Below are 14,778 nucleotides of genomic sequence, written 5' to 3' on the forward strand. Positions count from 1 at the left end.
TAAGTTATATCTTGGTATGGAACACAAGTGACAGCTTTCAGATTACATATTAAAATTATACACAGGAGTTTGTAGGACAGAAATATCAGTAATTTGTAAATTACAAATAAAGAGCACTCAAGAGGGATAGCTATATTAGTCTGCTGCAGTAAAAGCAACAAACCTTTGGCACCTTAGAGAACAACAGATTTAATGTAGCATCAATTTTCCTAAACTAAAGTCCACATTGTCAGAAGATAATGGAGATTTTTACACAGATAACAGTTCAAATGTGATAAATCCAATTATAGAATAACATCTACCCCTGACTAAATAACTATATTGAGAAGCATGTTCCCATGCAAGAAACCTGAGCTGTCTGCTGACCAGCAAGTTTGCATATTAGCTCGAAAGAGTAAAGAGACATCCATGCTTTGTGAAACACTAGTTTTAGGAGAGTAGCTCTGTTTCCAAAAATGTACTTTCAAAACAATCAGAACTATTCCTATTTCCCACATGGTATGACCTGCTGAAACAGATAACACAGCCTACAGGATCCTGCGTGCTTGATAAAAACCTCCAGCTGCGCTATCTGCAAGCCTTTTCTGAGAATGAGTCACACTGAGGGTATCCAAGTCAGAGGTCACACATTCATCAAATGTCATTCAAATATATGAAGAAGGGGTACAAATCCAGATCCACACTTCACAAAGATAGCACTCCTACATCCGGCTGGGCCCTGCTAGATCACAGCTCTACAGCTAGCAACTTTAAAATAACGTAAACACATATTCCATTCAATCAACATGAAACCAGCTTACCAAACTTCATAGACCAACAAGGCCAAATCAGTTAATGCTGGGGCTCTCAAACAGGAGTCCCCTGGTGATTAGCAAGGCTTATTACCCAATGAGATCCGCTCTGCCCCTGCTTCAGGTGTTTCTTGTCTCAAGGACCTTTGCACTCTTCCTTTGTAAATTGGAGAAAAGTCCACAGCTCAATTGTCTGGCAACACCTGGGCTCCGAATGCAGTGCATTCAAGAGAAAAGATCAATAGCCCCTTATCTTTTGTACGCAAGGCACTTCCTCAAATTTCCACCCAGGCCTCAAACCTATTCTTTTTAACCTTTTCCCCTCTGAGTTTTGAGGTCCTGTTGTTCCTGCCTGAGTTATCATACAATGGATCCTGGCCCTGCACATTTACCCAATCCCACCCTTGTTTCCTCTAATAAGGCTTTCTGATGCTGTAATTTTTCAAGATTATGATGCCAAGAACCATCTTAATAGATGTGGAAGTAAAGGTGAGTGGCAGAAAAGCAAAGAAACAACCACCTGTAACGGGAAACACAAGCCACTGAAAATCTAGAATAGAAAGCCATTCTAAGGAATCATTCATAATCATTATTATCCTACCTTACAGAACTGTTTTACTAAGATAATGTATGAAGTGCTTCCAACATTCCAATTCAAATGCTAGGTATTATTATAATTTGCTGAGATTGCTCATGTCATACCTAGTCTATCTGTCAAAATAAAAAAAATTCCTTCCTGTAGCACCTTAAAGACCAACTAAGTTAGTTCTTGGTATAAGCTTTCGTGTGCATGCACACTTCTTCAGATACCTAGTCTATCTGGTGCCACAAAAAGATTTTTAGAGGCCAGTGTTGTGAGTGATAAAACTTTTGCATTTCAATACAATTAAACAAGTACAGGGGTATTTCTGTTTTAGCCAGGTGTGTTATCTGTATTAGGATTTGTAACCTAAAGCTACCAGTACTGGCCAAATGACATGAGTGTTCAGTGTAGACGTGACAATGGCTGCCTGCAAACCGGCTTTCTATGTTTCTGTGTAACATGGTTTAGAACTCAGAAGCTAGTCGATATGACATGCACTGCTCCCCCTCCCCTTCACCTCTCTCATACAATTCCCCTCTCCCCTTCTGTAGTCTCAAAGTTTGGAATTACCGTATTTTTCGCACCATATGACGCACTTTTTCCCTCCTAAAAAGCAAGGGAAAATGTGTGTGCATCCTATGGAGCGAACGCAGGGGGGAGGCAGACAGGAAAAGCCCCCAAGAGCCGCACACAAGCTCTGTGCGCGCTTGTGGGCTTTTCCACAGGAGGGAAGAGGAACTGACTGGCCGCATCAGTCCCTTCTCCCACCTCCCAGAAAAGCCAGGAGAAGCCGCAATCTCTTTAAAGGGGTTGCACGGCTTCTGCGGGCTTTTGCGAGAGGTGAGGGAATCCCCCCACCTCCCAGTAAAGCCAGGAAAGCCCTGTGCAGCGTCTCCTGGCAAGGAGAGGCTGCACGGGGCTAAAGGAGAAGCCAAAACAGCGAGCCGGATCCATCCCGCCCCCTGCCTTGGCTTGCTCCATAGCTGTGCACAACCCCTCCGGCAAGGAGAGGCTGCACAGGGCAAACCTTTAGGTTGCTAAGAAAATTATTAAACTGGAATTTCACCTCTGATGACAGAAGATTTAAAAAAACTTTCCTACCATGACGTTACTGACTGTTACTAAACAATTCAAGGAACAGACACTGACCTCTAAAGAATCAGTCAAACTATGGTTTAATGAACATCAATTCATCGGGATGCAAGCTGGGTCTGGCAAGACAGCCAAAGTTTGCTTTTCCTTGAATGACATTAATGAGTATGTTACTTTTTAAAAAACAAGGATGAATAGCACATTCCAACCTTTCTCTTTTTGATTTGCTAGCTGCTGCACACTGTTCAAAATCTTGATTTAGCTGCTGTAGTTTCTCTTGAAGTGTTTTCTCCCGTTCTATGCTGCCTTCATAAAACTTCACCTTCACTTCCATTGCTTTTACTTTCTCTTCCAGCAGCTTAAACTCATGGAGGATCAAATAGCTGACTCCACAATATTTACACACTGTCTCTTCCCGGGACATCTAGAAGGGAAATGGTAAGCAATATATTTAGAGAATGGATTAAATGAAGTGAAGTAGCAAATCACATACAAAGCTGAGTTAGGCCACTGGAACATCAAGCCTCAATTGTTTATACTTTGACGGGCAATGAATCTCTGGGATCTCTGATTGGAGTCATAGGTGGAATCTAGACACCTATAAAAAACGCTGTGAAAATGCTTTTTTTTTAAAAAAAAAAAGCGTTTTGAAAATTGTATTGATTTGCCATAAGCTCATCATCTCCATCTAGTGTCACATTTGTATAATGCACTTAAAACGTTATATTTGCAACTGTATAGCTGAGTCCATAGAATCATAGAATTGTAGAGTTGGAAGGGACCCTGAGGATGCAGGGATATGCAGCTGTCCCATACAGGGATCGAACCTGCAGCCTTGGCATTATCAGCACCATGCTCTAACCAACTGAGCTGTCCTGGGATATCTTCTGCATACAAAGGATGTGCTCTAGAAGTGAGCTACATCCCTTTCCCTACTGGATAGTAGTAACATTAAAAAAAAGTCTAGGGGGCAGCAGAACAAGAAATCACAGCTATTTCCCCCATCAATTAGACTGTTTGCTATATTAGCCAATGAAGGAACAAAACAGAGATTAAGATATGACCAAAAAGAAGAAGAGTCTTGCTACTTGTAAATAGCAAAGATCATCTGAGCCCCTGCGAGTGGGAATTTCTATCTGGGGAGGCTCTCCTGTTCCCTTTTCCTGCTAGCTGTAGCAACATGTAGGTGGGTGTTGCTTCTGAACAGAATTACTGTAGATACGGAGAAGCCATTTCTACAGTGGGAACAGTGTCTTCTGTCGGGGGTTGCTGTGTTCCAGTCTTCCAACTCTGCCTTTGCCATCTGTTAGTTGCTGCAACCAGCGAGAGATGACAACAGAAAAATAAAAAAATTCCTTCCAATAGCACCTTAAAGACCAACTAAGTTAGTTCTTGGTATGAGCTTTCGTGTGCATGCACACTTCTTCAGATACACTGAAACAGAAGTTGCCAGATCCTTCTATATAGTGAGAAGGTTTCTGTTTCTCTGACATCAAGAATCACAAAACAGAGAAACCAGTAGGAGAACACTTCAATCTCCCAGGACATTCTATACAAGATCTCAAAGTAGCTGTTTTACTACAAAGGAATTTCAGAAATAGACTGGAAAGAGAAGCTGCTGAATTGCAACTCATCACCAAACTTAAAACCATGGAGAGACCTGGTCTGAACAAAGACATTGGATTCTTATCTCATTATACATGACTAAGCCATTTTTCACCTTCTCACCCCTTGCCTTTTCCTGTAAGACCTATTGCAGTCGTTAAGAGTCTTCAACAGGCTCATCTCAGCTATCTGCCAATCTCCCATTCCCACCACCCTTCTGAGTAATACCCCTCCCCACCTTCTCACTATATAGAAGGATCTGGCAACTTCTGTTTCAGTGTATCTGAAGAAGTGTGCATGCACACGAAAGTTCATATCAAGAACTAACTTAGTTGGTCTTTAAGGTGCTACTGGAAGGAATTTTTTTATTTTGACTATGGCAGACCAACACGGCTACCTATCTCTAACAGAAAAATAGAACATGGTGGCACTCAGGCAACTGGGGCAGGGCCGTATCTCCAACCCCTGGTTAAAGATACTGAAAGTTGCGAAAGGTCTCCATCAGGTCTTCACATAACCTAACAAGGGAAGGAAGCATTTCTCGTAAGAGGAGCCCTGCTGGATCAGACCAAAGGTTCATCTAGTCCAGCATCCTGTTCTCATAGTGGCCAATCAGATGCCGGCAGGAAGACTGCAAGCAACAGCACTCTTTCTACTTGTGCTCTCTTTTGTTCTTTAAAAGGGGTTTTTTTAAAAAAAAAATCAAGATACTGAGTTATTGACTCCTTTGGAGCACTTCAGACAAATGAATTATCATCTCTTGCCTGACAAAACCACATCTGCGGTCCACCAAAACCATGATTAGGGTAGTGTTCATAGAGAGCATCATGTGATGCACTGCACATGTCACTTATGAGTCACACAGAAACTATGAAATCTGGCAGGTGTGGGATTATTAATCATCTACACAGGATGTATTTCAGCACACAATTACTTATTTGGGTGAAGCTGAGTTTCTTACTATATATATATATATATGCCCTGCAGCATAACTTTGTTCCCCCTACACTATCAGATCAGTAATTCTCCCCTGCAAATCACAACCCAATTTAATTACTCCTGCTTGTGTGTATATGCAGAAACAGAAGTACTGAAACAACATTACTCAAGCATGTAGGATTACTTCAGGTATATTAACGACATGCAAAATTTTACCTTGAGAAAAGAGGGCAAGAACCATAGAACTTCCATGTGAGCACACATGTTTCTATCTGTGCTCCTAGGGTACCCTTATCAAAAACATTTGAATTCTAAAGCTACCAGAATCTGCCAAATGATAATTTGGCATTAGAATCTGGTGCAGATGTAACAAAAGTTCTCAGCAAACTATGGTTTAGCACTCAGAAGCCAGTCCTGGTAACAGGTCTGGTGATGTCCTCCCTACACCCCCCCCCAAACCAATTCACCACCTGGAGGACCACCCAAAAATAAAAATATGATACAGCATGAATCCCTCCTGCATGTGCACAGGCCACCGGACCATGTTACTTTTTAAACACCTAAGAAACCTTGCTATTGTGGAGACAATCATACAAACACCGGCACCAGACTTTAGCTTAAACAATGTTCTTGAGGGGAACATAACAACTGTATTGCAAGATTAGACCAACACAGGTAGGCAGCTCACAAGAAAAGCATGGCAGTGATAGCTTTCTCATTTGCTTGCCCCCAGTATCTTGTACTTAGAAGCATATGGCCTCTAAACATTGAGTGATCATACGTAATGTCATGCAGCCATTACAATAACCTCCAGCAACTCTGCAAACCCAGTCAGCGAAGGCAGTTTAGGGTTCTGAAGGGTAGGATAGAGCAATATGTAGTAGTAGAAGAAATGGCAATTTGAGACAAATAGGGGAGGCTAGTCATCAGATGAGCAAAGGCACATGGAAGGGAAACATAATGAATGGGGCAAGCAGAAACAAGGAGCAATCTAAAGAGGCCTCCTATCAAGCAATGCAAGTTGAATGACATTCTCTTCTGAGATCACCAATGGTCACCAAAGGGAATTGGCAATATGTATGCAGCCTAAATCACCACACAAACCAGTAAAGCATTTATAATGCTGAAGTAATTGCATGATTATTTACCCAAAACCATGTCGGGACAGGACCTGTCATCAAATTATCAAATAGATTGTAAAAAAAACAAACCCCAAAAAACAAACAAACCACCCCACAGCATATATAACTCCTCATATTTCCATGAATGAAGAAACACTTTGACTATACTACAATTATTTTAATTTCATATTCCACTCAAAGCCTTTGAGAGAAGAGGGATGACTGTTATCTGATAAGAAAGTTTCCTGTGAAGAACGGGGAGGGAAAAAGAGATTCAAATGTAAGCAAAAGGGAAGAAAAGACAGTCAAGCTTTGCAGCAGTCAAAACAATGAACACTAATAAGATGTAATTATGAGACAAGCCATAACCAAATTAAGCATTCCAATGCCATACCTCAGTGCTATGCATTTTAACTATTCTTTGATAAAACTATGCGTCTGAGATGTTGGCTCCAGGACTACTACGCCAGCCTTTATTTATCCTAATTCTTTTTTTTGCCTCGTGAAGCCTGATCATAGCTACAGTGGCTCTGAAGGAAATGAAAAATTAATTCTGTTTTTCCTGGCAGTTACAACCTGTGCTTGGAAATATGAAACTGTTATTCAGAATAAATACCATAAGGTTCCAAAGTACTTAAATTACTTATTGAAAGGGGACAAACTGAGCTGTAATGTGAAGGGAAGGGAGGGACTGTTATCCCAAAAAGAACATTGTGATTTCTTGCAGCATCACTGCTTCTGTCTTTCAAAATAAACAGTTTTAGACATTCCACTCCAGTATGAGAGGGGAGGGGGAGGGGGGGATCCTGCTTGCGGTCTATCTGGAAATGTCACAGAAGTGTTAATTACATTATAGTTCCTAAAATGAACAAGATGCTTTTAGCATTGCTAACGAAACTGGGTTGTGTTTAGTTGAGAATTATCACAGGCTCATCTTCCTTGCTCTTCAAGAGCTTGATTGTACCTTTCACTGTATATCCCTAATCTCTCATGGGGGTGGGTGGGCAGGGGGTGGGCATCTTGGGACTCACTCTGTCAAGATTTTAGTTCTCCATATACATGCTTCAAGCACAGGTAACTTAACTGCTCTCTGATTAAAGTATGATTAAAAGTGCCAATAATACATTTTAAGCATAGGCAACATAATGGATCAATTTGATCACAACTTAACATGCATTTGAGCCGCATCTGCCAGGTCTGTGCCTATGATTTCTGAAGTGACAAAGGACCCTACTCTTGTCCAGATTGCACATTATACAGAAACAATTCCAATTTGTTATGTTACACATAATGGGAATATAGGGGAGGCTGGGATAACATGACATCAGGCATGCGTGTGTTTAAGCCTTTTATTTGTATATCCCCACCATTCACGAATATGTTGCCCTGCCCATGGAGGATCCATTAGGCTAGAATGCTGAGTTAAGGTGGGGAGGGACCTGGGGACAGAAGGACGCGGAACAGAAAATGCTAAGGGTTGTCCATAAAAAGCAGGAGAGTTTTGAGAAAGCAAAGGAATTTACTTGCAGGGTTCTCTTAGACATCTAATTGGCCATTGTGAGAAAAGGATGCTGGACCGGATGGGCCTTTGACCTGATCCACCAGGACCCTTCTTAAGTTCTTCTTCTATTGGCACCAAGTAATGATGTACAAAATCAAGGCTGTGAAACCTTTGGCCCACGAAGGGCTGATGATTCACAGGAAAAATCAAGAGAGGCAGGAAGTTTGCAGCCTTTCAGGATTTCATCGCTCTTTCTAAACCTCTCTGCCATCCCATCTCTCTCTTCCTTTCTACGCCACGCCATGTCTGTGGGCTGTAGGTTCCCTACCCCAGTACTAACTGAAAGCACTAGGAGAAACAAACTCAGTATTGTTTTATCACAATCCAACCAAGAATCCATCCCTTGGGTTAAATGGAGATAAGTATAACTGTGTTATAAACAGAAGTTTACTTCCTTATAGACATTGCTTCAAACCAGGGATTGAGTCAGAGGTCAGCATCGTGGAGACCTGCCAAGGCTCATCAAGCCCCAGTAGGGGGCCTGATTCCAATCCCTGGAGACTCCTGGCTCTGGTGATGTTCCTCATCTTCCTGCTGCTGCCTGTTCACCTGTCTTTGCCAAGCAAGCAGAGAAAAGAATGAGAAGCAGCAGTGACCACAGCACAACTTAACATCTCCCTTTCTCTTTCTCTGGAGGTTGGTGAGGATTTGGCCTGAGGTGGGGAGAGGGAAGCAAATGGATATAGCAACAGTGGGGAGGAGAAGGAGATGGGTACAGCGTGAGTGGAGGATCAGCTATCTTGCCCAAGGGCCCCCTGGAACTGGCACTACTTCACACAGAAACACAGGAGTAAATATTGTTTAAAAGGTTAAAGGAATCAGTACTTGTAGCAAAGTACTGCACTGCCTGTACTACATGTGAAAAGGATCATGGGGTCTTAGTAAGTAGAACATAAGCTTAACATGAGCCAACAGTGTGATGCAGCAGCAGCACAAACACAAAAAAGTTGCTAATGCTATTCTAGGTTGTATCAGCAGAAATATAATGTCCAGCTGAAGGGAAGTCATAGTCCTGTCTTATTCTGCCTTGGCCAGACTACACTATGTCCAGTTCTGGGTGCTACAATTTAAGAAGGATATTGACAAACTGGATTATGTGCAGAGGAGGGTGACCAAGATGATCAAGGGTTTTCTCCTGCTCTGGAGGCAAGAACGCGAACAGTGGCTTCAAGTTACAAGAAAGGAGATTCCAACTAAACGTCAGGAAGAACTTTCTGACAGCAAGAGCTGTTTGACAGTAGAACAGACTCCCATGAGACCTTGGAGGTTTTCAAGCAGAGGCTGAAAAGCTATCTGTCACTTATGATCTAGTTGAGATTCCTGCAATGCAGGAGGGTCGCCTAGATGACCCTTTGGATCCCTTCCAACGCTACAATTCTATGACTCACAATTTTAGTATAGCTCTTATTCCACTCCCCGCAATGCATTATGAAAGACCCTCCTACCCCTCCAGGTAATTTGTGCTGTCATGTTTAATAGGACCAATTACCTGCTCAGAACTCTGCAAGCGCAGTCCCTGATCTAACAACAGGTAGTCAATATTTTCTGAATGCACATGTAGCTCCTCTTCCAGCAAGGGAATCTATGAGTGGAAGCTTGCACAAATCTCCCTTGTTCAATTAAGAATTATTATATATGGCAGAAAACTGGAATACTAATCCCTCTTTAATAATGGAAGTATTACTTCTTCAATCTTGCATTTAAAAAAATGAAATGCCAACAGGCTTGTGGCACATTATGCATTACACAAATATCTCATGTGCCACTATATCCTGTTCCCATCCCCACATCTGTTTTTAAAATGTGTACTCTGGTATCCATAGTCATATTTAAAGACAGCTCATACTGAAAGATAGTTGCAAAATATTTACATGTAAAGCCTTTTCATTTTAACTTTCAGAATTATAATTCCTGTTTTATAAGGCTGCTGAAAAATGTGCAGTGCGATCATATATGATACCCATGTCAGAAGTGAATCCCACTGGGATTTATCCAAAAGGTATAGGATCACAGGCTTAGACATGACTGTATTACCAATACAATGAAATAGATAAGTTACACATCAAGAACATTATCACTGAATACTGTTATTACACAGTGCAAGCAGATACAGTTACCCAGTTTGTGGGTACATACTAACAGAGCTTCGTGCAAACAAGCAGGCTCCCAGACAGATCATGGCTTGTATTTTGACTGGAATAAGATGAATCACAGGCCTGGGTTGGGCATAATGCTAAAACAGTTCACAGAAGCACCACAGTAACAAGACCAGAGGTGGAGCAAAGCGGCTGTGATCTTCTCCATAGGAACCTGCATGTTTGCTCATTAATGCTAAACCATTGAATGAAGCCCTTAGATATATAATGTTTTCTTGAAATGGCTGCAGAAAATCCAGCAATGGGAAGCACAAAGAAAACTTGATATAAAATCAATATAAATCAAAGTGTCCTCACTTTCCAGGCTACTGTTATTTTTCTTTATTTCTTACTCCTCAGCCCCCTTTAATCTATTTTGCAAAATTACTGTACTTCAAAGTCCTGTCCCACTCTCGTTCAATCCCTCCTAAGTATCAGTCTCTAGTAGGCATGATAAAATGGTAATTTGGCTTCTCTCTGCCAGGGCTTAAAAGGGGAAATGAAGTGTCATTTTTAATTATTTGGTATTTGTTCAAAAACAGCTATATGAAAACACTACAATTTCTGTTGAAATACAGTCAATTATCTTTCCAAAAACACTGGCTTGTACAGAGTACTTTATCTCATTGCATGATTTACATTTAAAAACTGAACTGAAACAAAGCAATTCTTCTATAACTAGCATATTCAAGTTTCACTCAATTTCCTTTCCTTTTTTTTTTTTTTTTTGGTCATTTTTGTCACTGCCCTGGAATAATTGCAAAATGCTGCCTCATTAACAACTTCTATCTGCACTTCTTGTTACACAGCTACTAAGGGCTTCAAAACCAACATAAATAGTGCTTCTTAATTTGACATGGCACAAACAGCATGCCATTACAAATATGACTTTATTTCTTAACATCTTCTCCAAACAGTATGGCTTATGAATGTATACTAGTAAGAAAAGCCATATACGTATCACGTGCAGGTCTTCACAGAAATGCATTCTATATATTTTAATTAGTAAGTGGTTTTTGTGCGTCTACTGCTGCTCTTTCACTAATTTATAATTATTTTTATTCTATTGCTCTAGATAATTTATACTTTTGATCTCTGGAACTTTTGCGCCAGTCCCTCCTCCATGTTCAGTAATGCATGCGCATCACACATTACTGAGCATGTGGGAAAAGGCTGTCAAATGGAATCTCTTTAAGTGCACAGAGGTTTGCTATTGAGGGAATGGGTTTAGAGAGAAAGACAAAATCATTCCCTATGCTGCTATTACATGTCAGTCACTTTTAAGTATTTTAAACATGAGGAAGAAAATATTTATATCTGTCTAAAGCAAGATTCTTCTCTTCTAATAGTGTGTTAGTCGTATTTTGCACAATCGGGATACCAGCAATCCTAAAAGAGCACTGCATTCAATGATCTAGTACTATTTATGCTATACTTTTAAAATTCTCATGGGTTGGATTCTAGACACATCAAAGAAGTTGCAAAGTTTGCATGAGAAATCAGGTTAGCAAAAACAGAACTCCACAGCGCCATCTGGTGTCACAGTGTTAGAATGCATAAACAACACATATACTGTAAAGCATTTTTTCTTTCCCAATGGAGCTGAGCCCCTGTTGAAACCTGTGACTCATTAAAGAGAAAAAAACCTTTCTGTAATTCAGAGGACATAAGACCCATATCATCCTTCTGCCTGGCCAACTTTCTAGTCTTCCTCCTTCGTTTTCAAACCCTTTCATTTCCAAATAGCTTTTAGTTGGCAGAAGCTAAATCTGGCTGCTTTACAAACCCTCCCATCTCAAGGTTCCTTTTTTCTCCAACTGATTCCACAATCTGTCAAATTTTGGGTGTGTGTGCATGGGTTTATTTGTGCAATATAATTTCTTCAAAAATCCCAGGCGCACAATTCCAAGAGGCAGCACACATGTGCAAATATTAATATATATTGAGGAGCAACAGACATAATGGAACTATGGCAATAGTTCTGTTATGGACATGACAACAAACCGCAGACAAATAAAATAAATAAAATATACCAGAAAGCAAAACTGCCAAGTTTGCTCACTGTAGCATACCTTTCTTATTTCCTCAGGTAGCGGATGCACAGGAATATGTCGGTCCATATTCTTCTATGGTTTAAATACAGATTTGCAAGACTGGCACACAAAACTGTTAAAAGATTATAAACAGACAAAACTGATTATAAGTTTGAGATGAAAATTCCCCAGTATGACCTGCCTTGCTTGTGGTTTGCTTTGGCAGCTCAAATGGCAGGTGTACAATATTCCAACCCAACAGCACAATCTGACAACAGCATTTGCACATGGAAAGACATTCAAAAGCAATCAGCTACAACATGGACACACAAAAATCAGCTGTTTGTGGGACAGAGTCTGACACCTGACCCACAAGGGTGCTGCTAGTGCACTGATGTGGGTAGAAGGTGGCTGCTGCAGGAGTTTTGAAGCATATACACTCACAATGATGGTTACCTACTAGACTGACTGGGATGAGTCCAAGGCACCAACAGATACTACCACTCCTGTCCTACATATCAAGAAAAAGAGGTGCTTTAGAAGATTTACTCTGAATTTTTCAGAAACACCAAGCTTTGGGGATAATATGAGGAAGGAAGACTCCATCTACAGTATACTATAGCCACTCCCACCAGCTCCCCTCATGGACGCGGGATACTACAGTAAAAAGGGAACCAATCCTCATTTTCATAAAGCTCATTGGACTAAAAACAGATTACCTCACCTGTGCATATTAGTCACCGGTCACAATAGAAAGGACTATGCCAGATGGAAGCACAGTGCGACTCTGCAAGGGTCCTGCGGCCCGCCAGATATTGTTGGACTCCAATTCCCATGAGCCCCTGCCAGGATGGACCATGGTCAGGGATGATGGGAGTTGTAGCCCAACATCTGGAGGGCCACCATTTCCTCGTCCCTGGTGTAAGGCAAGTTCCTATGTACTGTAAGCAGGGGAGGAAAGTATCCAGTAGTAGCAGCAGCTGGTAGCTGCCTCACCTATCTCACCTCCCATCTTATAAACATGGTGTAGAGTTTAGTGTGTTAAGCAAGGAGATCCAGGTTAAAATCCCCTCTCAGCCATGAAACTCATGGCCCAGTCTCTCTCTCTCTCTCAGCCTAAACTATCTCAGGGTTTATGTGAGGATTAATAATAATAATAATAATAATAATCAAGGCGGCTTCCAACACAATAAAACACAATACAACATCAAACATTAAAACCCTCCCTGAACAGGGCTGTCTTCAGATGTCTTCTAAAAGTCAGATAGTTGTTTATTTCCTTGACATCTGATGGCAGGGCGTTCCACAGGGCAGGCGCCACTACTGAGAAGGCCCTCTGCCTGGTTCCCTGCAACTTCACTTCTCACAGTGAGGAAACCGCCAGAAGGCCCTTGGAGCTGGACCTCAGTGTCCGGGCTGGACGAGGGGGGTGGAGATGATCCTTCAAGTACAGTGGTACCTTGGGTTAAGTACTTAATTCGTTCCGGAGGTCCGTTCTTAACCTGAAACTGTTCTTAACCTGAAGCACCGCTTTAGCTAATGGGGCCTCCTGCTGCTGCCGCGCCGCCGGAGCACGATTTCTGTTCTCATCCTGAAGCAAAGTTCTTAACCTGAAGCACTATTTCTGGGTTAGCGGAGTCTGTAACCTGAAGCGTATGTAACTTGAAACGTCTGTAACCCGAGGTATCACTGTATACAGGGCCGAAAAAAGGGGAGGGATAACTATGCACACAGAGCTTCCTGAAGGAAGAGTGTGGCAAAAGTGTAATCACAAATGCACAAAAAAATATGAATATTTTGCAAGTTACAGGTGAGAAAAAGCACTGCCCCTGCCCCAATCCACTCCCTTTGTCACATAACCATTAAAATACAAGGCCCCATGTTCATCTCCTTTGCCTCTGGTTCTCCGAGGGAAGCGAAATAAATGAAAATAAACTTCAGCAGCCCGGCTGGAATCTGCTAAGCCAAAGCAACGGGGCTTTACTTTTGTGGCAAAAAGCAGGCCATCGCTGAGCCAAGCGCCTTGCTTGCCCCGGAGAGCGAAGCGCAGGGACCCGTGGAACTGCCTCATGCCAAGACCCACTGCGCTATCTAGGTCAGTAGTGCCGACACTGACAGGCAGCTGCTCTGCCCCAGGGTTTCAGGCGTAAGAAGCAAGCCCTCGCCGAGTAAGGCTTACTCCCCGGTAACTGAGGCGCTCACTCACCCGAGCAGGAGGTGAGCAGAGCAGCGCGGAGACGGAGGGAGCGGCAAGCCCTGCGGACACACCGGAGTAGGTCGCGCCGCTTCCTCGTTGCCCCGGCAACCAGCTTGCCCGCCAGGCAAGGAAACCAGAAGTAGGGCAGGCGCTAAGGGCGGAAGTCTCTCCTCTGGCTTCGCGTCCTCCCACCGGGCGTGCGCCGTTGCTGCCGAGCGTTCCGCGGCGTTCAGTCAACACGTGCCGCTTATAGCCCCGGTCCTGCGCGCGTTTGATGGGAAGCAAGCACCGCTTGAGCGCAATTTCATGGATTTAAATGTATATACCGCCCTTCATTGAAAGTTCACAGGGCTGTTTACGTACCAGATAAGACCAGATCAGTTCTAGGAACTCAAGTAGAATAAGAAGGGGGGAAATACATCATAAAAAAAAAAACAGATCTGGAGGAAAACTCTTGGTAATGGCGTTTATGCACTGAAAATCAATAAAACTTCTTTTTCAAAAAAAAACCAAAAAGGATAATAATAACAACAACAACAACAACAATGGTATAAACATTATTCCCTCATAAATCACCAGTTACTCATGGGAGCAAATTATGTTCACTGCAATGAGACTGGCCCCTCAAGTCCGCATGGAGTTTTGGAGCGCAGCTCTTTACATGTCTGCTGAGTGGTAACATCCACACAGTAGCAGTTCCAATGAGAGCAACTTCTTCTCC

The 14,778-nt window shown here is 42.2% G+C and overlaps 1 protein-coding gene across 13 annotated transcripts in view; it reads right to left on the bottom strand.

The window, feature by feature from the left end:
• Positions 1 to 14,197, bottom strand: part of LEKR1 (leucine, glutamate and lysine rich 1) — a 67,288-nt gene extending 53,091 nt beyond the window's left edge. For 2 of the 13 annotated variants that reach the window (XM_082224177.1, XM_082224186.1), the window contains exons 1-3: positions 14,067 to 14,179; positions 12,317 to 12,371; positions 11,900 to 11,993 (exon numbers count right to left, since the gene is read on the bottom strand). Coding sequence is in view for 7 of the 13 variants with exons in the window: in XM_082224182.1 (XP_082080308.1) it covers positions 2,676 to 2,890; positions 11,900 to 11,947 (263 nt within the window). In the remaining 6 variants the exon portion in view is untranslated. Of the gene's footprint in view, positions 1 to 800; positions 1,494 to 1,601; positions 1,866 to 2,675; positions 2,891 to 6,525; positions 6,662 to 11,899; positions 11,994 to 12,304; positions 12,372 to 14,066 lie in introns of those variants that run through there. The other 11 variants (XM_082224178.1, XM_082224187.1, XM_082224183.1 and 8 more) reach the window with 10 other exon arrangements.
• Between the last annotated feature and the right edge of the window lie 581 nt (positions 14,198 to 14,778).

This window comes from Podarcis vaucheri (genome assembly GCF_965113315.1).
Source record: "Podarcis vaucheri genome assembly, chromosome: 5".
In the NCBI taxonomy this organism is placed as follows: Eukaryota; Metazoa; Chordata; class Lepidosauria; order Squamata; family Lacertidae; genus Podarcis; species Podarcis vaucheri.